This window comes from Heterodontus francisci, chromosome 33, assembly GCF_036365525.1.
Source record: "Heterodontus francisci isolate sHetFra1 chromosome 33, sHetFra1.hap1, whole genome shotgun sequence".
Lineage (NCBI taxonomy): Eukaryota > Metazoa > Chordata > Chondrichthyes > Heterodontiformes > Heterodontidae > Heterodontus > Heterodontus francisci.
Window position 1 is genome coordinate 40,977,439 of NC_090403.1, and position 26,931 is coordinate 41,004,369.

Consider the following 26,931-nt stretch of genomic DNA (forward strand, 5'->3'; position numbering starts at 1 on the left):
GGGCATTGATATGTTAGATAGGAAGAAACTTTTTCCTTTAGCGGAGGGGTCAATAACCAGGGTGCATAGATTTAAGGTAAGGTGCAGGAGGTTGAGGAAAATTTTTTTCACCTGGATGGTGGTTGGCATCTGGAACGCACTGCCTGAAGAAGTGGTAGAGGCAGGAACCCTCACAACATTTAAGAAGTATTTAGATGAGCACTTGAAACGCCATAGCATACAAGGCTACGGGCTAAGTGCTGGAAAATGGGATTAGAATAGTTAGGTGCTTGATGGCTGGCACAGACATGATGGGCCGAAGGGCCTGTTTCTGTACTGTATACCTCAATGACTCAAGCTCTCTTCATAGGGTCACTGGATAAGGATCAAGAGTGGGATTCCTGGGTCCTTATGAAAGTCAATTTTAGTAGCAATATTAGTGCCAAACTGAGATCAGCTTGTAAAGCATACACTGGGCATCCAACCTGTGAACTTGTTGTCTGTATGGTTCATTACCAGCTGGTGATGTATTAATCATTACTCCATCAGCCAAGCATGTTTATTTTCCCCTCCTCATTTTAGACCATGCAAACCACACAATATTCTTCAACGAAGAGAAAGAAGGCAGCACACTATTTGCTGCTGGGTTAGCACTACGCTGAAACCAGCCATTAGAAGTTACACATATAACTTAGGTCTACATGCCCTCTATATTTCACCTGGGGAAATAATTGACTTCAGTTAGCATTTCTTCCCCTCAATAGCCATGCTGTGTACGGCAGGCAAATGTTATGAGTGACAATTGGAATCAAAAGGCATTAGGCAGATTGCAAATCCATTCAAATATACGGAGCTGTCTTTATTTTCAAAGCAACATACGTCAAAAAAGAGAGAGGCTGGTGTCAGACCAAGGCAGTCTGACAACAGAATCACAATCAAAAGCTTATGTGCTGAAGCCCAGTAGCCAAACACAGTAATACACCAATGCACTACCTGTTGACCATGGAGAAAACCCATTCTAAAAATACTTAAAGCTTGGAAAAGTACCATACAAACTTTTATATTTTATACGTTGCAAAGTTTTATTCCCTTAATTTGCAGAAATATAAACAGTCCCTTGCATTCAATTGTTTTGTGTTTTGCAAAGCCTCTGAGCAGCAGAAAACTTCATCCAATTATACTACATTTGCCATCATAATACAGTGATATTTCTTGCTTCTCAGTGCCAGCAATCCTAAAGGGATTTTATTAGTAACCTCACTGGACAGGAAATCAACATAACAAATACATTAACAAGAAGCAACAACAGGGTTCATCTGGGGCCTAGCAATGTCTGATGTAAGCATGTAATTGACTTTCATTCACAGATAAGATATAGACCAAGAAATATAGACTGTATGGTTGGGCCCTGTCAAACACATGCTTAATTTGAGTATTATTATGATTCTGAACTTTTCTCCAATGATCTGATAAATGTATTTATAGCTTATTACAGACTGAGTTCCCAAGATTTTCAACACTTTTCAAGACCAAGGCTGGAACAAACACTGATTTAAAATGACTTGAAACTATCAATTATTTAATAGCAATGGAGCAGACATAGTTATTTATATGGAGATTATGAGGTACATATTATGATATAAATCAGTACACCAACTTAAGACGGAAGCAGTGGACTTCAGTACAGGGATTTGATGATGTTATATACTATGGGTTAGGTTTGCCAACCAGCATGATTTGAGAGTGCAGATAACAGGAAATTCACTATCCAATTATTATACCAAGTAAGTAAGCTAGAGTCTTGTCGATTTTGGGAAGTAAATATGAAATCAATGCATGTGCTTCATTTAATCAAGGGATGTCATGCAGTGCAGTCACGGGTCACAACATCAAAGGTCGTCATTTCTGCAGTATGCTGCAAATATTGTCAAAGACCTCTAAACCTGGAGATGGTGATGGAGGAGGAGGTCACCTGCAGTCAATAGCACAGGACCAATACTATCAGCAACTCTGAGAACGTTGCTGCAGAATAACCTTTAAAAGCAAAAAGAGCAGCGTTGCAGCTGTTCACCTCAATACCTAAGTTACCCTTTTACTAACAGTTCTGTTCACACATGCATTGGCCTAAAATAACATTCTCAACATTGTCCGATGCACTACATCAACTACGATAGACACAATTTCAAAATAAGGGGGAAACCACTTTGGACAGAGGTGAGGAGAAATTTCTTTACTCAGAGGGTGTGAATCTTTGGAATTCTCTACCAAAAGGGCTGTGGAAGCTCAGTCATTGAGTATGTTTAAAGTAGAGATTGACAGATTTCTAAATACCAGTGACATAAAGGGATATGGGGATAATGTGGGAAAAAGGCATTGAAATGGATGATCAGCCATGATCATATTGAACAATGGAGCAGGCTCGATGGGCTGAATGGCCTACTCCTGCTCCTATGTTCCTATGTTTAGAAGCCCACCCATGGATTTGTTGCCACCTTATTCTGCAATAGTAAAAAGAAAAGCTCTGAACAAAGTAATAATAAAGTAATAGCAAAATACTGCAGATACTGGAAATCTGAAATAAAAACAGAAAGTGCTGGAAATACTCAGCAGGTCTGGCAGCATCTGTGGAGAGAGAAGCAGAGTTAACGTTTCAGGTCAGTAGTAAACCTGATTCATTACTCTACTAAAACTGAGTTTTTAAAAAAAATCCTGGTGCTCTGGCCAAAATTAATCCGTCAATCAACATCACACAAAACAGTTTATCTGATCATTATCGCATTGCTGTTTGTGGGAGCTTGCTGTGTAGAAACTGGCTGCCATGTTTCCTACACTACAACAGTGACTACACTTCAAAAGTACTTCATTGGCTGCAAAGCCTTTTGAGACATCCAGTGGTCGTGAAAGGCGATATAGAAGTATAAGTCTTTCTTTTTCTTTTTACAGGCATGTATGGTAAACAATAAAGGATTGTAAAGTAGTCTGAGTAGGAAAACGATGTTTTCATTTACTTAGTATAAGGTACTGGTGGATAGCCTGACCTCTAATCGATTTCCTAGGTCTGCAAATATTTCCACATTTGGAGCTAGTCTCTCTGGGTGGTAGATACAGCATTGCCATAGAGCACCACCTCTTTCCAGGCACTCTGTATGATTCTTTTATGGGGAAAAGTGCTCTGGAGTGCCATAAAGAACAACCTTACCAATCGCTGCTTCTTCCAGCAGCACATTCAGAATGTCAGGAAACTTTGGTGCTCTGTCACACTGCTTCTCCATTGCTACATAGTGCAGTGCTGAATAAATGTTGGCAAACTTTTATTGTCGCTTTAAACACAATCCTCTTTAAATAGCTACAGCAATGCCAAACGCCATGCCCCTTAAACAGTCAGCGAGTAATCACTCATGAGTTACATGGTGGAATCTTGTGCTGTATGCTTATTGAGGTTTCACTGTGGAAAATTCAGCAGGGGAAGCCATTTGTGACACACACACACAACAGTGTTCCCATTGTCTCCACGCTCATATCAGCAATTCAAACCCCAAGCACCAATATTAAACAGTGAATAACCATCAAACAAATCCTGAGATAAAATTACAGGCTCAGAGTCTATCTATTATTTTCATAGAATACTTTCACAATGGTATTTATTATTTTTTTTTATTATAATGCATCTTTGGATCCTTTACAGCAATTACCACGGTGAATGGCAGCAAACTTTGCGAGACTGATGCACAATAACATCCACATCACAGTTTAATGGCTGTAATTTAATCAACTTAATTTAATCCACAGTTGATAATTCTGAAATAAAACTGACTCTTTATATAATATATATATAAAGATTTTAAAAATGGTTATTCAGATAATTGCCTCTTACAGCACACAACACAGAGTGGGGGAATACAGGATGATCATAAAGATGTAGAATTGCTGTATTATCTAATGTGAAAGTAAATTGTGTTTACCAATCACAGGCTGTGCTCTCAGCCCATGACACAGTTGCACGCAAGGCCTTTGATCCTGTGCTACCACCAATGCCAGATGACCTAGAAGTTGAAGACGAGGAGGAATCTATGAAGATCATCCGCCTTGTGAAAAATAAAGAACCACTGGTATTCTGAATTTATATTTACACTTGTGTTCGGAATCTTAATAATTCTGAAATGACTTAATTAACAGAACTCATCATATTTGAGCAAGCTTGTTTGCATGCAAGCATATAGTCAAGTTTTTAATTGTTTTATGATGTGATTGAAATCAGACTACAGAAGAAAGTTTTCTGTAATTTTGGATCTGGGGCCTCAATAAGTCATTTATTTATTTATTTAGAGATACAGCACTGAAACAGGCCCTTCGGCCCACCATCAACCACCCATTTATACTAATCCTACATTAATCCCATATTCCTACCACATCCCCACAATTCCCCTACCACCTACCTATACTAGGGGCAATTTATAATGGCCAATTTACCGATCAACCTGCAAGTTTGGCTGTGGGAGGAAACCGGAGCACCCGACGAAAACCCACACGGTCACAGGGAGAACTTGCAAACTCGGGTCGCTGGGTCGCTGCGGTGCTAACCACTGCGCCACTGTGCCGCCCGACTGTCAGGAGGGCTGATGTAAACCCCAAACCAGCCTTAGTCCTGACTTACATCTCATCAACTGTGTCCTGCTCCTTTGTTCCATGCCACGATTGTTCTCTGTTTGTTCCACAGAGAACCTGGAAAAAAGATCATACTGAATAATTAAGCATGGTTAATAATTCAACTGTAATAATTTATAACCATATAAATGTTTAATATACCTGGAAGTGCAAACGTAAGATGAAAACAGTTAATGTTCTGGGGATTAGGTGATGTACTGAGTAAGAACTTGGCCTTTTTACCATGAGAAAACCTTTTAAAAAATTCTAAGTGAAATGAACTGAGGCAGTTTTAATTTAGGTTAGTGGTTAAAGGTGTACAGTTTAAACTGTCACCTTTAACATTGATAGGCATTAATTCAGCAAACTGGCCCAGAAAGGCTATGGTAATGGAGAGTATGGGAATTGAATTTGTCACAATTGTGCAGGAAGGTGAGAGCTTTTTTCCTATATAGGATATAGCATGAAGTGGTCAGAACAATCATTATTCCTCAAGGGATGTCAACTGCATAACTCATTCATGGCAGAATGAAATAAAAATGAAATTAACAGCTAAAACATCTAGTATATAATGTAGTTATTTATCATTTCAAACTGCTTTCATTTTAGATTCAAAATAACCATTAAATGCATTTAATTGAACTGGTGGCAGATGAAGTGATTTTTGCCGAGAGCAAGGGTAACATCACAGTGTAGAATCACATTAGGATCAAACTAACCATTTTTTCTGGTACTGTATTTGCAAAGTATAAAAGTTCATTTTGATAATTATAGTAGAAAATGTCATTGCTGTTTAGAAAGATTTTAAAATTGTACCAGAGCCTGACCGTTAAAGCACGACAATATTGCTGCATTTAAGGTGAAATATAAAACAGGAGACATTTTAATCTACAGTCCTGTCATTCTTTAGTTTAATAATCAAAAGCGTTTACCCAGAAGCACTAAAAGCCTTTTAAACCTGTCCTGCCATGTTCTGATTAAACCACAGTATGATTAATTGATTGAATAAATATAGGTGAAGGATTAGTAGGAAAATTGAAATGCCAGGACAAACATCAATCCTCGCAATTTAGCTACAATATACATTCTTTTAAAACAGGGAGCGACAATTAGGATGGATGAACAAACAGGCGCTGTTGTTGTCGCACGGATCATGCGCGGTGGGGCCGCAGACCGGAGTGGTAAGTGTCCTTTATATGGATTCTGTTCTCCTTGGGAAAATATGCTTTTTCATAGAATGATGGAATAATATTGCACATTAGGGAGCCATTCGGCCCATCTTGCCTGTACTGGCTCTTTGAAAGAGCTATCAATTAGTCTCACTCCCTTTCCCTTGCCCCATAGCCTTGAAAACGTTTCCCCTTCAAGTATGTATCTTTTTTTAAATTCTAATTTAGCACTTTGTCACATTGACAAGGCTGCTCTGCATTAGTTTAACTGAAGAAAGACCCTGGTCTTTTTTTCTCCCCATCTATTACTGCACAGGTCTTCTGCCCTGCAGCAACTTGATGGTAGTCTCCACTGTGGTTGCACTAGATTCTTGGCATAACTGCAGGGGGCAGAAGAAGAAGATTCTTTGGCAGCTGTTTCACCAACTCCCCACTTGCTTCTGCTACTTGTAGGTTTTCTGCCAGTAGTGACAAAAAACATAGAATATGTCCGCCCTATTGAGGCCATGCATACTCTAATAATGTACAAATGAAAGGAAAGCATCATCCAAAGTATTCATACCCTGGATACATTGGAACTTAGGAATGTTGGTGTATTTTTGGCATCTGTAGTTGCTACAGTCTGGATCATGGATGAATACAGCGAGGGAGCTTTATAAATTTAAAGGGCCGCCTTGGCCCACCAGCAATATTTAACCTAATCTGACCCTTGAAAATTGCCTTGGCAGAATTATGTCCTGTTGAGTTGGAATGGGAATCTATCATAGTAGAAAATTCTACCAAGTTTCTGATTACCTTTGCTTTTGCAGGCCCATGACAAGACCAGTAGGCAGATAGAAGAGAATGTCTCCTCCTTTCCATTTCCCAGACTCTCACTCCTTCTAATCACTTCTCACCACCTTCATTTTTTTCCCATCATATTGAGCTCTCCAGCTTCTTTTCCTAAATTCTTATGCTTTTCACTGATTTCTATGTTTCTTTCATTGCTTTGCACTTTTTCTTCATTTCTTTCTTACTCCCTTGGTTAGAGAGATTTGTAGTTATGCCACAAAAGGTGTCTCATGACAACCCTTTGGCATTGGTAACACATTCCAGGATGCACAAGTTCTAATTATTTACTAGAAATCTTCACTTATATTGGGGATATTTCCCGAGTATTGCTGGTGAACATGCTGCATTTCGGAAAATGATTCTCAGCCACCAGCATGTACTCAGACCACTACTCCATTAAGTATTACTTTAAAAGTAATTGTCTGGAATTTCCTTTTCCAAAGCAGCTTGGTTTTAACACCCTGCTTACGACAAAATAATTAATTTTGGAGTGAAAAATGAGGTGATACTGTGATATGAGAGTGTAATATTGCATTAAAACTGCAATATTTCAAAGTTTTACATTCCTTTGGGTATAGGTCAACCTCCAATACCATGTCCAGATAGCCATTCTTTATGTGTGAGGCTAGAGAGTGAATGCTGTTAAGCTTTTGACTGTGGAGGGTTTCACAGCTGTGCCCAGCAGTATCCTCATCTGACATTTACACACATACACCAGCAATCAACGGGAACGGGAACCCTAGGCCAGTTATAGCACCCACAACTGCCTTCTCATTGGGGAACAGCTAACTCAGCACGGGCTGGGAATTAAACTTTAGATTTTCCAGCCTATGTTACTCAGTTACATTTCTGCACCAACTGAGCTATTAGTGGTGCCCCGGATAATCACTCCCTTTAACTAAGCATTCCTTTTTTAAGATGTACATTCATCTTGTTTTTGTTTCTGCAGGTTTAGTTCATGTTGGAGATGAACTAAGAGAGGTCAATGAAATTCCAGTTGAGCACAAGACACCTGAAGAGATCAGTCAGATTCTGGTATATCATTTCTCTTTGTAAACAAATCTTTAAAGAAGATTTTAATTGTACATTTGTTATTTTTTTCTTTTGAGTAAGCATTAAACCATCTTTTATGTTTGGTCATCTAAATTCTACAGCAGTTCTAAATATATTTGTTGTAATAGTCTTATTTATTAAACAAGAAAAGACTAGGTTAGTGTTGCAATTGCAGACATGGACTATATGATTTGTTATAAAATATCTTGACTGACCTGATAGCAATTTAGCTGGAGATTCCGATTTCAGACTTGACCAGTCTTGACCTGCAGTCATGCATGTATTGATTTCCTTAACTGTTAACTGGATACTCAGTGAAGATGCCTGATGATCTTAAACTTTGCTCTTTGGTGTGACAAATCAAGAACAATGGTCCTATTATCAGATTATGAACAATCTCTATTGATCAATTTAGAGATTGGATCTCGGGCAAACAACTCACACTGCTTCTCCCAGTGGAAGATGGTACTGCAGAGCAAAGCAATTACACGTTAATAAGACAGAAGGATATAAAAAAACAGAGACAACATGTCTTAACATACACATTTGGTATTAGAACATCTCAAAACTTGAATGAAGTGCCAGAACTGAATATACAAATTTATAGAGTAGATTACTTGCATATAACATTGAAAATTACTGTGCATGATGTAACTATCAATGCTTAACACATTTGTCGCAAATTTATTTCTCCACCTTTTTGACTGTGGTGTTAATTTATTTGTATGTGTTAACATCTTTTTTTTAATTGCTTAGATAAGGATATGGTGTAGGTGAAATGTTTGTTGATAATGCCACATCATTAATTTCCATACCAGTAGGGTAGAAGGTCCAATAGCAAAATTCATGTATAAGCGCAAACAAGGACATAATAGCATTCATGGCATAAAGATAGTAAGTAGTACTTTACTGATGAGGAATATGCTGCTTTATTGTTGTAAAACATTTCTAGACACAATTTGACAGCAGCAAAAAGTGGAATCCTTTGTAAAATTTTGAATGTGACCTAATTTTAACCCCAGATAAGCAAAACATTCACCGAAGCTGAAAGCTGAGTGCCACCTCCAGCTATGAGCAAAGGAAAGTGAAAATGTCCCACTGGTATAGTAATGACATGACATTTTTACATTTTATCTATGCAGGCCCAGTGTCAGGGTTCAATAACCTTAAAACTAATCCCGGCAGTCAAAGAAGAGGATCCACTTAATGAAAGCAAGGTAAGGAGAGGCTTGCTCGAGTAGTAATAACAGATGCTGTCTTTAATTAAATTGGTCGGTCATGCTGCTGTGTCAATAGCTTAACCAGAGCTTTTGAAAAAGATTATTTGAGCAGTGAACTGTCACAAACACTGACACGCATTAGACTTGAATGGGTCAATAATTGATTATTTGTCCAATAACAAAAGGGCTGGGACAGTAAAAAGCTGACGTAACTGAGGAATTAACAAAGTTGATCCAGACACATTATTCACTATGGGGAAAGATTCAGATACCAAGGGACACAAGTTAAATATTAGAAACTATGGGGGGGATTTTATGTCGGCAACAGGGGTCTCAGCCATCGGCTGAAGAGCTGGCGAGAGCCCCATGTCGTCTCCTTTGGGGAAAGCCCACCGCATTACATAGACACTTAAGTGGAAGTGGCGGGCCTTCCCTGGATTAAGGACCCAGTGATGAAAGTCCTGCCTGCTGACAGCTGCCGGCCAATCAGAGGCTGGCAGTTCTTTTACTGAGCAGCGTCACTGCGGAGGCGCCAGTAGAGCACCTACACACGGCCTAGGATCGTTGAAGAACCCAGGCCACAGGTGAGTCATGGCAGGAGGGGTTTCGTTGTGTGAGGGCACAGGGGAGGGGTTTGTAGGGGGGTCGGCAGCAAGGGCAAAAGGTGGCTCTCATTGGGCTCCCCCCCCCCCCCCCTTCTCGATGCCGGGTCCTCGATCAGGCACTTATGTGCCTTTGAATAGGGGACCCCCTCACCCCGGAGCCGACAAGCAACCTGCAAGGATTTGCTTACCGTGCTCCCCGTGTGGTGACAAGCCTGCCTGCCGGTGGGCTAATACCAGCGGAGGCAGGATGAGACCCTTAATTGGGCATTAATTGCCCACTTAAGGGACTCAGTTGGCAGTGGGGGTGGGGGGAGGGAAGGCCGTCAACAGGCCTTCTCGCCATGAACTTAATTGGGGTGGAGGCAGGAAGCTGGCGGGGTCCCCACCGCCACCATCCCGCCTGATTAAATGCGCTCCCACCTTCAAACTTGCCACAGAAGAGAGCATAAAACCACCCACCCCCACCACCTCCCCACCCCCCTCCATGTCACTAATAGGTCAATAAATATGGAATAATTTACCAGGAAAGGCCAAAGATTTGGATTGGTTTTGAGGCATTTGAATGCATTATTGGAAAGAGAAGGGCTTCAGGAGTATGGTGAGGAGGAGACTAAGTGAGGTTTAAATAATCAAAATTGGGTGGGCTTGGTGGGCCTAATGAGTATTTCCTAAAAAAAATTCTTATGTTCTCAAAATAATTGGCGCCTTTCAGAAAATGTCGCGAAGATACTTATCTCCTTCCTGTAGTGACACACTTAGTCCAACTGCTGGTTTTACTCATCAAATCCTATTCTTATCATCCTTTCACCTGTGCCAGCGAAATATTCCAGTTGGTATGGAAGGTTGATGCCTCAGTCATCCCTTTTTATCAGGGCTGGTACTGCATCTTGGTTCCATTGTGTCTACTGTTCTTCAAAAATTCCGCACATCACACCTAGCCCTTTGATCAGCCAAAAGCATTCTAAAGCAACTTGATCTCTGCTCATATGGTATGAAATTCTACTATTAAAGCTGATAAATGCATCTTCAGAGAATGAAGCTCCAATTGTTGTCTTCCTGCCTCCTCAGAAGTCATTCCATCTGGCTTCTCCTAAAGACGTATCTTATCATTTTGGTGAAATCATTTTCCACCCATCTTCTATCCTGATGGTGCAGTTTCTAGTTTTTCCAAAGACTGATTTTTTGGGCCCACTGTTTTCATCCCAGAGATTTCAGTACAGAACCTCTCTACTGCAATATAATCTACATTGTGACTAATGTCAAGTTATATCTCCACTGGGTCTGTTGAAACCTTCACTTTCTGGACTGCAATAAGATCTCTGGTTCGGATTGTATCTCTATTTGCCTCAAAATGTGTGCTTCTGAACTTGCTCCTGTCATACACTGTCTGTTCAATCCTTTACTGCCACATCTATCTTTCCTATATTATCTTACCTGTGTTGCGATTGATGGCTTATCCTGGAATTCTTTTTCAATTAACTCAGGAGTATCTTCTCTTTCACTCTGTTTCTTCATCATATAAATGATCAATTCCACTCATCATCGAAGCCTATCTACTTTCTTTGCAGATGATTCCACTCTCCAGTCATCAACTTCCTTTACATTGAACCCAGTGAGGATGTACAATCGGTAATCATTACATGATGCAATGGCTCAGTTACGATATTTTGATCTTTTCCATGCTCTTTAAAGGGATGATAAAATTCTTATTTCTTTCAAGTCTGCAAGGATGCAGTTCTTTTAAGTCTTTTGTAAGTCTAACCAACAGCTAAAAGCTCTTATTAATGTTGTTTTCACCCCTTTGGCCTTCAACTATCATTATTGGCCTTATGATTTCTGACCACAAATGGAATTTTCATAACTCCTCCATTGCTAAAGCTGGCTCCAGGAAGTTTGATTTCTCTTTCAGGCTATACAGTTTTTTCCTCAACAACTCTGAACTTTCTATAAAGCACATCTTTCCAAGGCTTGAAACCTGCTTCCACGTCTGAAGAGGTTGTTCTAACTGCACTGCAGCACTCCTGGACAGACTGCAAAAAAAAAAGCGCATTATCTGATCGATGATCTCTTTCTTACTGTTAGCCTCCAACCTCTCTCTCCATTTTAACCTTTCTTGTCTTTCTTTATTTTATCTGTACAATTATGGCCCATACTCATCTGAACTTTCCTCTTTTGTTCTGAATATACGAAGGTGATGAGCAGGAGAAGATCAGTGGGTTTATCAAGCCTGCCCCACACTCATGAAGACTGGAGCATCATGAATAAACACTTTATAATGTTTACCCTCCCCATGCCCCGCAGCCATGTAATCCCCCTGTAGAGGCAAAAAAGTATCTATAAGAGAAAAGAAATCTCAACAGTTTCTCTCAGACCCTCTCAGGCAATGGAAACCAAACCAGGAGATCACATTGACTGTACGCACATTAACTTTTAATCCACTTACTTATGTGATTCGATCTCCCCTCCAGTCAAAAATTGGTCCCGCTTCCTCTTGACGCGATGCAGAAATTCAGCACACACCACACACACCGGCAACACAATCCAGAGACTCACTACTCTCCAGGAAATGAAGAGAAGCCGAACATCTAGAAGCCTGTTCCTACTGTTGGAAACTGTTCCTTCTCACTATATCATCACTATATTGAAGTCAAGAGCCAGTGCATAGTCTCTAAGTTTAGCTGACTTTTCCAGGGCCTCAAAACTGTGGCATTCATGACATCTATCAGACTTTTCTTCCTCCTATAAACATTAGGCTTTTAAAATTCAAGCTTGGCATCATCTAATCAATGCTTCTTGATCTGCCTTATCTCTCTTTTTCAATATTGATGGTGCCCTGCGGTGTCGGCCTCATCTTTCACCTTAGCTTCTCAATAAAACAAATCTCACTCCACTACAGGCTGATGTGTACATCTCATTGATCAGTCCATTCTAACACTAGAATTCTAATTGTCCATTATGTTTTCAAATGCAGCACATCAAAGGCAAGTAGATGCGATAGTCTAAATGAAATCTAATTGAACTCCTTTCAATGTAGAAGCTTATCATGCATGGAACAAATTTGTTCAAGATCTATGACGCGTTCATAAGTTATTTTGCTTCTATCATTTTCAGACACCTGGGACCATCTGCTATCCAACATTCCACAGGAACGCAAGAGAAGTTTATTATTATAATAATACACATCACATGATATTAATAACTGTTAATGTTACTTTAAAACCTTGTAGCCAGGTTTATGTATTTTATTCATTAGCTCCGTTATACACCTGAAGGTGTTGGCTAATGTTTGTTTTTATTCATTCATGGGATGTGGGTGATGCTGGCCAGGCCAGCATTTATTGCCCATCCCTAATTGCCCTTGAGAAGGTGGTGGTGAGCTGCCTTCTTGAACCACTGCAGTCCATTTGGGGTAGGTATACCCACAGTGCTGTTAGGAAGGGAGTTCCAGGATTTTGACCCAGCAATGCATTGGGTAATGCATTGGGTGCTCTTCAATACCTTACCCAAATATTCATTCTTCATGCACAAGTCTGCACAGTGAGTGTCAACTGGCTATTTTATTATGGGGAATTCACAGCCAAGCCCAATTGTATCTTCATCTGATGCTCACACCTGCAAACTTGCCAGCAGGATTTACTGGCTCATGAGCAGTTGTGGGAACTCTAGCTGCTTTTTCTTTCTCATCTCTAATCCAAAGCACTTAAACCAACTGTGATGTCCCTATTACTACTTGGCTGTAGTCATAAACCTGGAATCCTGATCTATGTGTCTTGGTTTCAAACCCGGAGGTGAATTTATCAAGTGAGTCGCCAGAAGAATCAGGGCTATAAACCTAAAATAAATATTGGGCTGGAATTTACACTTCCGCCACCGTAATTGGCGGTGGATGAAAACAATAGCAGTCTGCCCGCGCGGGCCGCACGTTGCGGAGCTGCCGTGCTATTAAGCGCGGCAGCTCATTTTAAAAAGCTGGGCGGACCCCCCCCCCCCCAGCCACCCCAATGACATGGAGGGCGCGGGCTGTCCATCCCCGGCAATGGCGTCAGCTGCCTGTGCGCAGGCCCTGACGCCATTTTTAAAGGGCTTTGAGCCCTAACTTTCAATTTAAATACTTAAAGAAAAATTGATTTAAAAAATTTAATAAATTGATCTTGTCCCTCTCCCATCCCCCACAATAACCCTAGATTTAATTACCTGCCTTCTCCCCCGCAAAATACTAACCTTATTATGCACCTGACCTTCCCCCACCCCCCAACAAAGTGCATCAACTTTACAATTTACCCCTTCCCACCATCCCCTACACCAATGAGATGAATTTGACCCCGCTCCTACCCACTCCCTCACATACCTGCTCCCCACCAGTGCTCCACCTCGATCCCCGAATGGGGATCTGAAGACATGGGAGTGTCGGCCACTAGCACTAATATCACACTGGGACAGATGGCGGGAGTGAGAAGGTATTTAATTTGTTTATTTAAATTAATTTAAATATTTAAATTGGGCACCCGTCACCGAGCGGCAGGGGTCTGCCATGAGGCCTCGCCACCGCTGGCAATATTGGGCCGGGCCTTCCCGGCGTCACTGTGCGTGGCGGGCCTCTCCTGGAGGCCTTTTTTGGCCCATCCTGCCATGACCCCCAACATGGGGGGGGTCTGTAAAATTCACCTCATTGTATTAGACCTGTCAGATTTCCTGCCACAATTAATCTACACTGTAGATTTTATAAAACTATTAGTTGGATAGTTTTCTACAAACCATTCCCTGTCTCTGTTTTGATCCTTGGTACCACTTATTTCTGTCCAACTAGGAAAGAGCTGACTCGCCCCGAAATGTTATGCTACAGCATTGTATTATTGTCATAGCCATGAATGAACTAGTGGCATTTCCATGTAAGACATGCTGTACCATGTTGAAGGCTTTTGACCTCTTATCTTCTAAACATACCATGGAAGGAAAGAGGCCACATTTAGTCAATGAAAAGCAGACTGTGACAAAAAAGTGAGTGCAAGAAGTTAAAAAGCAGAAATTGATCTGTGCTGTCGATCATACCTAACATAGATGTGGAGCTGAATTCTGCATTCAGTGAACTCAGAAGACTGAACTTAAGTTTTTGTTGGGGATCAGCAGATGAGTTACAGAACCGGCAACTCAGTGAAAAGAGATGGTTGAAGGCATGTGAAGCAGAACGCTCTGTAAAAGACTACGCATCAAGATACAATTGATGCTAACTGAATTTATAGTCAAATAACATTAAGTCGTAAGATAATTCTCTTGATTGTGAACAGAGATGCAAGAAGATTCAAGTACAGCAGCATTATAAGTTGATATTTTATACTTGGATTTTCAGAAAGCTTTTCACAAGGCTCCACGTCGACGATTAAGGGCTAAGGTAAGGAGCCACGGAATAGGAGGTAAAGTATGCTGCTGATTAAATAATTGGCTCAAAATTAGGAACTCTTCAGGCTGGAAAGAGATTAGGAATGCGACACCCCAGGGTTTAATGTTGGAGGCTTTACTATTTTAAATCTTTTAGGAAGTAGGGTCAGTAGGAGACAGATGCAATTTAATATGGTGAAATAAAGTAATTGGTATGGGGCAAGGAACCACAAGGGATCAGAGTGCATAAACTTGCAAAACTGTCAACAGGGGAAAGAAAACAAATAATATAATGGATTTTTTTTGTAGAGTGCAAATCAAAATAGGTTATATTGTTTTATAAGGCGTTAGATTCATCTGGAGCATTTTACATTGTTCTGGTCACCTAATCATAGGAAGGATATTACTTTTGGCAGGGTACAAAGGTGAACAATGAGTATCATTTCAAGTATCAGAAGTTAAGAAATAATTAAGAGAGCTGGGCTCCTTTGGCAAAGTGGTGTCCTGATGGAAGTTTTCAAGGTTATGAAAGAATTTTGTTCACTGTGGCGAATGCCTTGAATATTAGGGGACACAAGTTAAAAATAAATAAACAATAAAGCCAGGCAATTTTTTTTCACTTAAGAGAATAGATATGCAGAATAAGTTACCTGGGAAAGCCACACCAGCATTATTAGACAATGAACTGGTTCTAAATTAATGACTTTTTTCCCCATAGGTACACGTGAGAGCCTTGTTTGACTATGACCCAAGTGAGGATAAAGCAATTCCCTGTAAGGAAGCAGGGTTACCTTTCAGGAAAGGGGATATACTTCAGGTTGTGAGCCAGGATGATTCTGTGTGGTGGCAAGCAAAGCGTGTGGGAGATGCAAGCCTCCGGGCAGGCCTTATTCCATCAAAAAAATTTCAAGAAAAGTAAGTATTTGCACATATTTTTTCTTAGTGGCATTTGGGTCAAGGATGGGTAGAAACCACCATTAACATTATCCGGTTTATCTACCAAGTTAAGTGGCTAAGGAATGGATATTCAACTACAAGGCAAGTTTATCTCTGAAGGCTGATATACCTCATGCCTTTATCTGCCAAAATTGGGCTTGTTCTCAAATGACAAAAGTCCTGCTTCACTAACAATGCAACACTAACATTATCCAACTCACCTCAATTGTACTTCTGCTAATACTGTGGTGGAAATAAAGTTGGACATGCTCCAGGTGGCTTCCGTCTACTACATTCAGTTAATAATAATCAGAAATGATTGCCCTGTAAAATGTTGACATGTTAAATTTGTAATTCAAAAGTGACGCTTCTGGGACAATTACATATCTTAGATGTCAGTTATTTAAATCAGACGTCATTTGTAAGATTACATTATAACTTAATTAATTGGAAATGCTGTACAATCCTATATGCTTTGTAAAGCAATTTTTGATACGCCTTAGTGCTCTTTTGTTGCCAAATTTTCTGCCATAAAATGATTGTGCGAGGTTTTCCTGTGAGAAAACATGGAGCCAGATTTTCCATTCATTACACATGCACTTGCTGATTGCCTTTTTATGGGCTTTTGCACTAGAGGTCACTCTCAGCCAACTGTTGAAACATCACAAGACCCTCTCCAGGGAATTGCTGGCCTGTGTATCTCCTTAACCAATCAGGTTGAAGAATCGTTAGCAGTGCAGGGTCTGAAACAGGAAGTGTAAGTTAGATTAAATTCAATCGGGTACAGCAAGCAAAATAAAAGCGAGGGAAAGAGAAATTGAATTAAGAGAGAAATAAAAGAGACAGAAAGACAAATAATTAAACAAATTAAATGATATAATCATTAAAATTTGGAAAAATGAGACTCCACACTTGATAATTTTTGTGCCAGAGAGATTGTTTGGCAGTAGTTAAGATTTAAGCATACAGTTAAAAGGGTATTTACACTGGAATGGAAGGCCCCAATTTTTCCTGGTGTGTTTAGTATGTATGGGGTGTATTTTTAGGACCCTCCACTGAATGCAGGAATGGAGGCGGGGAAGATCCCCGAAAATACTGGCATCAGCTTGCGTGTCAGTTGCAGGTCATCGTTGCCGGTGCTGGCTATTTTGGTAGAGACGAGTTCGTGGCCCAGGAAGACCATCCGCTCCCACAAGATGGGTAGGCAATCAGGCTCATTAAGAGCCCTGTTAAAGGTGAGTTAAGGAGGCCAACTGGTCCAGTTTCCTGACGTGACGAGGGGCAGATCAACTGTCTGGAGGTCGGCATCCAGCGGCAGGCCAGGATGCCAGCACTCCAGGCAGGCCTACAGGCCCTCCCTGCCTGCCTTGCTAGGGGTACAGCCAAAGGCCACCCTGTAGAGGGGCTTCCCCAACACCCACCTCCCACTCCCACAGTGGTGGCCTGACTGCTTTATCTGTTTTTTTTAATTAATGTTTTTAAGAGTGGCTGAGAGGGCACCTTTTTGATGAAGCGTCCTCCCAGTTACCTACCTTGTACTGCAGCCGGATACTTCTCTGAAGCTGGAAGGCCTCTGATTGGCCCTCCAACTTCGAGAGCCCGCCCACTGCACTTAATCGAATAGGAAATCCATCTCCAAGCCAATTAAGGGCTCACCGACGTGAAAATCTTAACTTCGATTAATTTCTTCCCGGAAGCAGTTTTCTGACCTGGAAACAAACCTGGCTCCTGTTTTCCTGCCTCCATGGCGAAGATTCAGCCCTATCTATCAGATAAGTACAGCAACTTCATGTTTTTCAGTGTATTTGAATGATGAGTCTCTCGACATTGTGTAGCTTCTGGAGGAGCAAGCCACCTCAGGCAGCAACTTCCTGATTTACGCAATTAAATGCGTTTGTGCAGTTGCTGAAAGTTGCTGAGTAATTTACATCTTAAAGGCAATGAGTGCTGTTAGCCACACCATTATTTCAACAGCAAAATCCAGCTTATGCTGCGTGAGAAAATCCCCTGCAGTGATGTAATGACAGCCCACATCATTGTATCTCCAGAGTGCAGAAGTTGGATCATCATTCAAGAGGTTACTGCAGAAAATGAACATATACTGGCTTATGTTGGGTATGAGTACAGAGTTGTTAGTTAACCTCTGGTACCTTGGCCAAGTGTTCATATGTCAGTCTGGAGAGTTAGTGCCAGCAGGTTTTTCAATTATGAGACAACAAAGGCCAATCTTGTTCTTACTTACATCCAAGCACATGCAGTAGGTTTTTTATGGAGATGAGGATAATTGTCCCCTCCCGAATTCAGGAGCAATAGTATTATTCATTGCCCCAGCTGAGACTTGCCAATTCAACATTGATCTGGTATACAGTCCTGGGTTATATGACTCAATACCTAATTGGATGATGTATTTCCAAACTAAGCCATTGGAGTATCCACAAGAGCACTTTTTACACAATCTCTGAACAGTAAATCTACATTTAAAGTATGTGAGCACTGACAAATCCCAGTACTCATAGATATCTGTTTCATTGGTATAGTTTGAAGGTGTTGATGAAATACTTTCTCTTTAATATTCTCTGTCTTATTTACAGACGACTTGCCTACCGGCGAAAAAACGTTAATTTGGAACAAGAGAAAAGCAGTAAAAGGTCATCTTGTAAGGAGGCAGCAAATAAACTTACTTTCATTTTGTTTTCTGTTGTCTATGCTTTAGCTATCCAAGGTCTAGTCCAGTTCAAAAAAAATCTTGCACAGGGCTGCAATGCTGAGGTTCCTGTGGATCAATTCCAGTTGGTGTAGCCGCCACGTCGTCGAGTTTGAGTCCCAAGAATGTGTGTGATTCAAACACGTCTGCCTCATTTGGGTGAGCTCTGGGTCTCAACTGGTGTGCTGGATGGAAATAAGTTGTTCCATTTAAGTGCTACTGTCTGGCTTCTGCAAGAATCAGAGAGCAAAGCAGCACTGATGCTGCTCCTGAGACCTTCTCCTGCTTGCTTACCTCAATGTGTGGCTGCCTGCATCCTGTAAGGATGACTAAGGTGAGAAGAGCATAATCCAAATGTTGTCAGCATTATCATTTTAGAAAGGTATACAAGACACAACAAACATTATTTTAAAATAGTTTTTAAGTGTGTGAATGGAAAGTTTAAATAACCATTATTTAGTACAAAGGCACTTTTCTAGTATCTACCCAATCTCATTAGTTTCTAGATAAATGTATTCCATTTTCAGACTCTTGGAAGATGATCATCCTCGCCTGTGAGGAATAGCCAATAAAAAAATAAATTCCATTTATTCATAGCAGTTATTCATTATTTCAAAGAGGCAGTGCTAGCCTTTGTCAATATGTAATATTAGCTGAAATTTTACGCTGGGTGGGAAGCCCCGCTCACCAGCCAGAAAGTTGGAGGTGAGACCACCTCCACTGGGCCTACGGAGCCAGGACAGGAGTTTTCACTCCCCAGGCCCTTAATTGGCATTGAGCAGGACTTCCACCTCCTTGAGGCAGGAAGTCATGCCTAATGGAGCTGCGTGCCAGTCAGCAGGCTGGCAGCTCTTAGTCCCAGCAGCACCACTAGGAGCGGTGGCCACTGCTGGGACTACACCCAGTCATCGGAGGCAAGAGGAAGGACAGCCCCAGAACTCAGAATTTTGGGGCTTTGATGGGGACAATCGGCTGGGCCGCAGTGAGGCAAGGGGGGTCAGTTGGTGGTGGTTGGTGGGGGGTGGGGGGGAGTAGGTGGGGGGAGTGTTGTGCATTCTTAGGACCTTTGCCATCCAGCTGCCAAGGGTAAAATACCCACAGCGGTTGGTGGAAGCCCGTAAGTGGCAGTTAATTGGCCACTTCAGGGCCTTGATTGGCCTGGGGTGGGTGGATCATTTCTTGCCGCCGCCGCCCCACGTAAAATTGCAGTGGGGACCGAAGGGGGGGGGGGTGGGTGGCGGTGTCGGGGCCGTAAAATTCCAATCATTGAGTTATTAGCTGCTGCTGCTGTTGTCTAGAGAATAGAGAAATTTCAGAAAAGGGGAATCTAAATCATTACATAGGACCGATTTTGCAAAATTAATGATTAATTATACCCATAGTACCTCAGCTAATTAAGACAGTGAGCTGCTGAGCTGTGTAGACCAAGAACATTGCAGGTTTAATCCCTGGTCCATACTGAGTTAGCTGATCTCAGCCGGGTGGCAACTGGGCCACCACAATTGGTGTCAGTGCCCCCAAGTTAGGAATTAAAAAAATCAACCAAGCCTGCCACTGCCGAGTGTTATCCAGTGACCTCTGCTTGATGTGCTTGTGTGTGGGCTGCAGGAAAGGATAGAATTGGATTCAGTTGTGATGCTTGCTGTTACTCATTGTCTAGGCTCAAACCATCAAGAATGGATAATTCATGTGTGTGACCTACATCTGCAGTACCAAAACATAGAATCATAGAAACTTATAGCACAGGAGGATGCTAGTCAGCCCATTGTGCCTGCGCTGGCTCTTTGAAAGAGCAGTCGTGCTTAGTCCCACAACCCCACATTTTGTCTGTAACCGTGTAAATTCCTCATCCTCAAGTACCTGTCCACCTTCCCTTTTAAAATTATTTATGGAATCAGCTCTGCCACCTTATCAGGTAGAGCATTCCAGATCCCAACAACTCTCTGGGTTTCTCCTCATCTCCATCAAAGAGTTTCAATTGAAATAAAAAGGGAAAACAGCAAATGCTGAAATTACAGGAGAAATTGTTAGAAATACATAGCAGATCAGTCAGCATCTGTAAGGCTGACATGCAATGAGATTTTGGCAATGCACTTTTCATCAGCAAAAGTCTGAATCCAATGAAGGGTGGGCACACAAAATTTCAGTAATAGCTCTTGTTACAGAGGTTGAGTGACCTCCGCCTACTTAAGGCAGTTAATTGATGGTTCATTCTGTTACAGCTGAAGTATTTTGTTGGCAAAGGAAGTTCCAGTTGGTTTAAGTTTAAATTTCTGAAAAGCATTGATTTGATACTTATGTCCTAGCTAACCAAATAAGCCAGATCAACTTTTACTGGCAGATTTGAAATACTTCAATATTTTCATTTTTCCCCATTAATGCTATCCTCAGATGACCAAAGTTGTGAGAAAGGTGGGTACTCTATGTCTTCTAAATCGCATACAAATTTATACAGAGCATGTCCAGCTACAGTAATTGTATATCTTTAGTACTATTAATATTTAGACATCTTTATATTTTAATATTTTAGATTTGTTTCTAAGTAGCTCAAAAAGATTACAGATGCATTAAGGCATGGACTGTAAATATTTTAGATTTAAAATTCATAATGTAAAACAGAATTTCATTCAATATTGAATACCATATAAACAGTGCTCCACTATTCTTCCATATGAAAATATGAAATGGACATTGGTTATATAAAAAAAGGCTTAATATCTGACGTGCAAACTGGAAATGTATCATTGTAAAGTATCACAACAAATGTATGTTGCTGAGAAAGCAGACAATGTTTGTTGCTGATAAGTCAAAGCTAAATTCTTCTTAAAACTTCATCTAAACAGTTTTAAAATCCTTTCGATAGACAGTTACTATTTAGCTCTTATTTTTGAGCTTGTCTGAAGAATATTTATTATAAGAATCACAATAGCTGCCTTTGGTATTATTTAATCATGTTATTCTCTCAGAAGCAATGGCATTATGCCATTTGTAAAACAGGACATTAATTTACAAGCCAAAAATTGTCAATGACACTGGACTTTTGAATCAATATCAGTACCGTGGAGTCTCCTCCAGGCGTTACATTGTAATGGGGATAGAGAACTGATTCATGCAGAAGGGGAACGGAAGGCTGCTTTAATCAGCTGGAGATCCTTTATTTTGTTGTAGATCATACTGCTGGCTCTGTTTTTGGCACTAATCAGTCAACATTCTCAAATCGCAATCAGACTGCAGTTTCCTGGTTTTGCTTGCTTTGATGCACAAGTGACAGTACACCAAGAATGGCAACCATTACACTGTTGAGATATTCTAATCCAAACTTCAAAGATAGGAAAGAGCAACAGATCAGCTATGCGCAGCGTATACAAAGCATATTTTTATATATGAAACATTTGAATTTACATTGCTTTCCCATTCCTTCTTTTTGGTATTCTTCTCCTTCCTTTGTTTTTTCGTTTTTTCTTTTTACAGTGACTTTTATTTAGTTGCTTCCTCCCTCAGCATGTGCTCCCCTCAACCCACTCCATTTCTATGTGGTCCTTCTCACTCTTCTCTCCATCCCAGTCTCTCAATCCGGAATTTTATGCTCCCCCCACCACCCCCCTCCCACTCCCTCCAAAGAGCGGGTTGGTGGCAGGGGGTGGGGGGAGCATAAAATGGAGTGGGAGGCTCGGGGGGCCCATCCCGACCCGCTCCCGCCTCCACCACCATTTTACGCGGGGCGGATGCGGCGAAAACCGGCCCGCCTGCCCCAAGCCAATCAAAGCTCTTATGTGGCCAGTTAATGGCTGGTTAAGGGCATCCGCCCTCTGCCCACCGCCATGGGGATTTTACCCTTGACTGGTAAAGGGGCAGCCCGGGCCTGAGAAAAGCTGCCTGACAAAAGCAGGCGGCTTTCTGACGGCCTGGGGAGGGGGGGCCTCATGATCAGGCACCCTGTGCCTGACGGAGGGCCGCCCCCAATGCCCCAACCATCCCCAAAGCCCAACACGCCCCCGTCCTCCCAAACGACCACCCTTGCCTCACCAGGGCCCGACTGATCACCCCCGGCGAGGCCAAAAAAACTTACCTTTTCTCAGGGCATCCTTCCTCTTCTTGTTGATGCTGGGTTGCAATCTCAGCAGTGGCCACCACTCTCGGTGGTGACTGCTGGGACTATGAGCTGCCAGCCCATTGATTGGCCGGCAGCTCCATTAGGCGGGACTTCCTGTCTCAATGAGGTGGAAGCCCCGCCTCAGACCACTTAAAGGCCGGGGGACCGTAACATGCAGTCTGGATCTCCAGGCCAGGCGGAGGCGGGATCACCGCCGACTTTTCAGTCGGTGGACGTCTCCCATCCGACGAAAGTAAAATTCCAGCCTCAGCTTTTCTGTCTTGCTCTTCTCTCTTTTTATCCACCTCCCAACTAAAACCCTGGACCTAAAGCAACCACACCAGTACTCACAGAGGCTCTGGTTAGTAGCTAAGTGGCATAAAGGAACACTCATGTCTTGCTGGTATTTTCAAAGACAAAAGGTAACATAAAACAGTGTTTATTAATTCAGAGATATGATTACTGCCCATATCAGAAAAGAATTATGGTTAAGTAAGGGAATTTTCATAAACCTTGGAATTGTGACAAATTAATCTCACACAGAACTGTTTTCAAAACTGAACCTTCATTCTGTAACTGTATTGAGAATTATTAACCAAACAAGATTAATCTTCCCATACTAACTTGATAACTTACTAACTATCTAGTGAAAAAGTAGATAATGAAAAGATTAACCAGAGTCAGCCACTAATACATCCTAATCATTACTGTAGATGTAAAATCATAGCAAGACACATTGAAATTACTCAAGGATTTACTGTTCAGTTCAAGGCTGAACAACTCCAGGAAATATGAGTTGTGACTTATTGACCCTGCAATGTGTTCCTATTTTTACCCCTTGTACATGATTGCTGTGTAATTGCTATTGATTTGCTGTTGTCAAGCATTGATGGGTTTTCTCAAGCAAACCTTTCTGCCTTCTGACTTTGATCATTCCTTCTCCTTCTATTTACTGCTTCCCTGTCTCTTCAGAGGACTGTGATTGTGATGGGTATTTGAATGGGCTGTACGTAGGTGAGAGTCTAGTTTCTGCTAAACCATCTCATGCATCTTTTAAATTTAATATCAAGACCACTGATATATGATTTTCATAAGAAAACAATCAAATCTAATCCCAAAATACCGGTTAAACATCTCCAAACCACTAACAAAAGCGGAATATGGTCCTTCAGTAATGGTATAATGATATAAGCCAATGGCCCAATTACAAATGAATGGAATTTTTAAATGTGATTACCCTAAAAACTAGGAAACATTCCAGATTCTGAGGTAATGAAAACAGAATTTGACTTCTTCAAATGTCATAAAACAGTGGTCCTGGTTATATTTGCTTTCCTAGACATTTGGCAGGCCTACCATAAAACCCCATTCAAAAATGTAATCTCATTAGAATTATAGTACTTTATTGTCATTTTTGCTCTTATTTAAAAAGATTTCTGTAAATTAAGTATGTTTTGTTTCTCAGTTCATCTGTATCTTTTGTTCGGTGCTGTGTGTAAACAGTTACATGGGCACTAGTATAGTACCTCTGTATAAACCAATGCCTGCATTATCTAATATCAACACTATGGTAACATTTTTGTATTCTTCTCCCCCATTTATTTTCTCCTTTAATCCAATTTCTTAAGACACACAGGGGTAAAATTCCACAGGTGCCAGTAGCTTTCCACTGCCTTCCCCAAACAGCTGTTCTTCATGTGCCAGCCTGGAGAGTGAAGCCTAGATTTTCTGACCACTTGTTATTTTAATGCTGATGTTAACTGATTCCCATCAATTGGAAAACTTAGATTTGAGTGGCTGCATGCCACTGGGTAGGCTATCACTGCTGAGCTCAGTCCTGAGGTTAATTTTTCCAGAAGCTTTTAATTGACAGTGATTCAAAATTAAATATTCATGTCCCTGGAGCAGTGCTGTCTAATGAATCTATATTGTTGAACTTTTAAAAAATCAAACGCAGAGATTGCGGTTGTTTGGGTTTCATCCTCCTGAGAAACTGACTCCAAACACATGAGGCTGGATTTTAATTCCGAGATCAAGATCCTGACACCCGGCTAATTTCTGGGTCCCGATCTCACACCATGTCCGCGTGGCTGACTTGATTCTATCTTCAAATATAAATGATCTAGGCAGTACAGAGCTTGAGTATTGCTGAAAAAAGAGACATGCTGTCAAATCGTTTCATCTTGCACTCATCAAGACAGATGCAAGAATGCCAAATTTCAAAGGGAGCAACACACACTATAAGATCGGCCTTATCAACAGTCTCCTAAATAGAGCCCGAGTCATTTGCTCACTGTGCAAGCTTGATGCAGAAATAGGGCACATCAAAGCTATCCTGTGGAATAATGGTTACCCTGATCAGATCATTGCTCGTTGTGTATCGTACATACTCACAAAAGGGCTTGCTGCCACTTTTGGACCTAAAAAGTGCCCAGTCTACCTCAAATTACCCTGCAAGAGTAAGGTATCTCAAAGATTTGAGTAACAGGTGAAGCTAGATGTTTCACACAGCTATACTATACAATAGCACCACAATTGGTATTTTCCACTAACAGAATGCTGTCGTCAAGCCAAACAGGCATTCTGAATACCACACTAATCAATAATATGGTATGTATATGAATTCCAGTGCGATGCTGGTGCGATGCCAGGTACGTAGGCTGTACGTCCCAAGGACTGGTGGATCATATCAAACAGCATGTCCCTTTGGCTGTTCGCAATAGGCAGAATACTGACCGTACTCAACCAGGTCGTACTTGCAAAATGCAAACCACAATGCTAGATGTGATTGCGCAATTGGATAGCACTTACTGAACAATCCCAAGTGTGCTAAGAATTACACTAACAACCAATTTAAGATCATCAGTCGGGCTCGCAATGTGGCTCACTTACGCCTGCTAGAAGCTACATATATTCATATGCAGGGACCTATCCTCTGCAGGCAAAAGGAACATGTCCAGGCTTTGCGCCGTTTTTGAATTGAACAGAAGTGTGAGGGACAATAGTTCCCTGGTGCATTCTCCATAGTAATGTCTCGACCAATCAAAATCGACTTGTCAACTGATCAGCACCCTTTTCTCATGCAGTATAAATTGTTGCTCCCTTTAAAATGTCATTCTTGCGTCTTTGCTGATGCATTCAAGATGAAAAGCTTCGACAGCATGCCTTTTTCAGCAATAAATGATCTAATTGGGCCTGGAGGAAGTGTAACACACAATCAGTGGTACCGGGACCTGCATGAAGGCAGGAAGCGGCTTCAGATTGCAGTGTTAAAAGACAGACAGGAGCTATGACAGGGCTTGCCGTTGCCTTGCAGAATGGTACAGGCAGCAAATCAGAGGGCCAACAGCATTATGGTGCAAACAAATGGCTAAACAGTGAACAGGAACCCAGGTGAAGCACGATGTTCCAAACACACTTTTTTCCAATTTCTTTGAATAATTATTGACATTAAACAATGTCTAACCACATTGCTCCCGACAATTAATCACGTATGTGCACTGGATGGTTTGCTCCTTCTGCTCTCCTCTTTGAAAATTCCCATCTGGTCCTCCAAAGCCCATAAACAAGCTCCTCAAGGAATTTAGCAGGTAGTTAATTGGAGGCAAGCAGGTTCCTGGCTTCCCACTGAGCCGCCTTCTGGGAACGCAATCTTTAAGTCGTGCCTGTACTCAGGCTCACCCCAAAAGTCCTTTGAAAATCCAGCCCATGGTTACTTTGAGATAACATTTATATTTTCTTTTTGAAATAAATTTTCCAGTGGTCTTCATTCTAAAGCTTTCTTAAAACAATGCAGGAAAGTGAAACTTACAGATTGTTAGGAAAAGGCCCACACACCTTTAATGGCACACTGAGGGTTAACATGCTAACTGAAAATTGTTAGCGAGCAGTAACTATTTTGCTGTTGATTTAAATCCATCAGTTTTAAAGCATTCTTTAATTACGGTCAAGTAAAAATGGCTGTCATTTGGTTGTTGACTCAGTGTTATCCAAAATTAAAGCAAATGTTAAATCAAGTACTAGAATTGAGCTACAAAAAATGTGCAAGATATGTCTTAAAATTTCCCATCAGTGAACATTAAGTCCAACCGCTAAACAAACTCATACAACATTCTTATGTGTACTTAGCTAATCGGAAATTTTGGCTTAAATGTAAATCTCAACTTCTGACACATTCAGATCCATTTCCAGATCATATTGCTTTTTTGTATATCAGTTCTTATGAATTTTTGATCCAATTTATTACAACTAACCAGTTATAGTTTGTTATAATAGAGTTTAGTGTCCTGTCCATCCCAACCACATTGCTCCTTTGGTCTCA

At 41.1% G+C, this 26,931-nt stretch overlaps 1 protein-coding gene across 1 annotated transcript in view; it reads left to right on the forward strand.

The window, feature by feature from the left end:
* The window catches only part of LOC137347994 (MAGUK p55 subfamily member 3-like), a 66,661-nt gene that overhangs the window by 27,269 nt on the left and 12,461 nt on the right, over positions 1 to 26,931 (forward strand). The window contains exons 9-17 of the mRNA XM_068013066.1: positions 3,951 to 4,088; positions 5,723 to 5,804; positions 7,573 to 7,658; positions 8,819 to 8,893; positions 14,849 to 14,890; positions 15,596 to 15,792; positions 18,405 to 18,469; positions 20,909 to 20,929; positions 23,583 to 23,624. Of these exons, the coding sequence (XP_067869167.1) occupies positions 3,951 to 4,088; positions 5,723 to 5,804; positions 7,573 to 7,658; positions 8,819 to 8,893; positions 14,849 to 14,890; positions 15,596 to 15,792; positions 18,405 to 18,469; positions 20,909 to 20,929; positions 23,583 to 23,624 (748 nt within the window). The remainder of the gene's footprint in view (positions 1 to 3,950; positions 4,089 to 5,722; positions 5,805 to 7,572; positions 7,659 to 8,818; positions 8,894 to 14,848; positions 14,891 to 15,595; positions 15,793 to 18,404; positions 18,470 to 20,908; positions 20,930 to 23,582; positions 23,625 to 26,931) is intronic.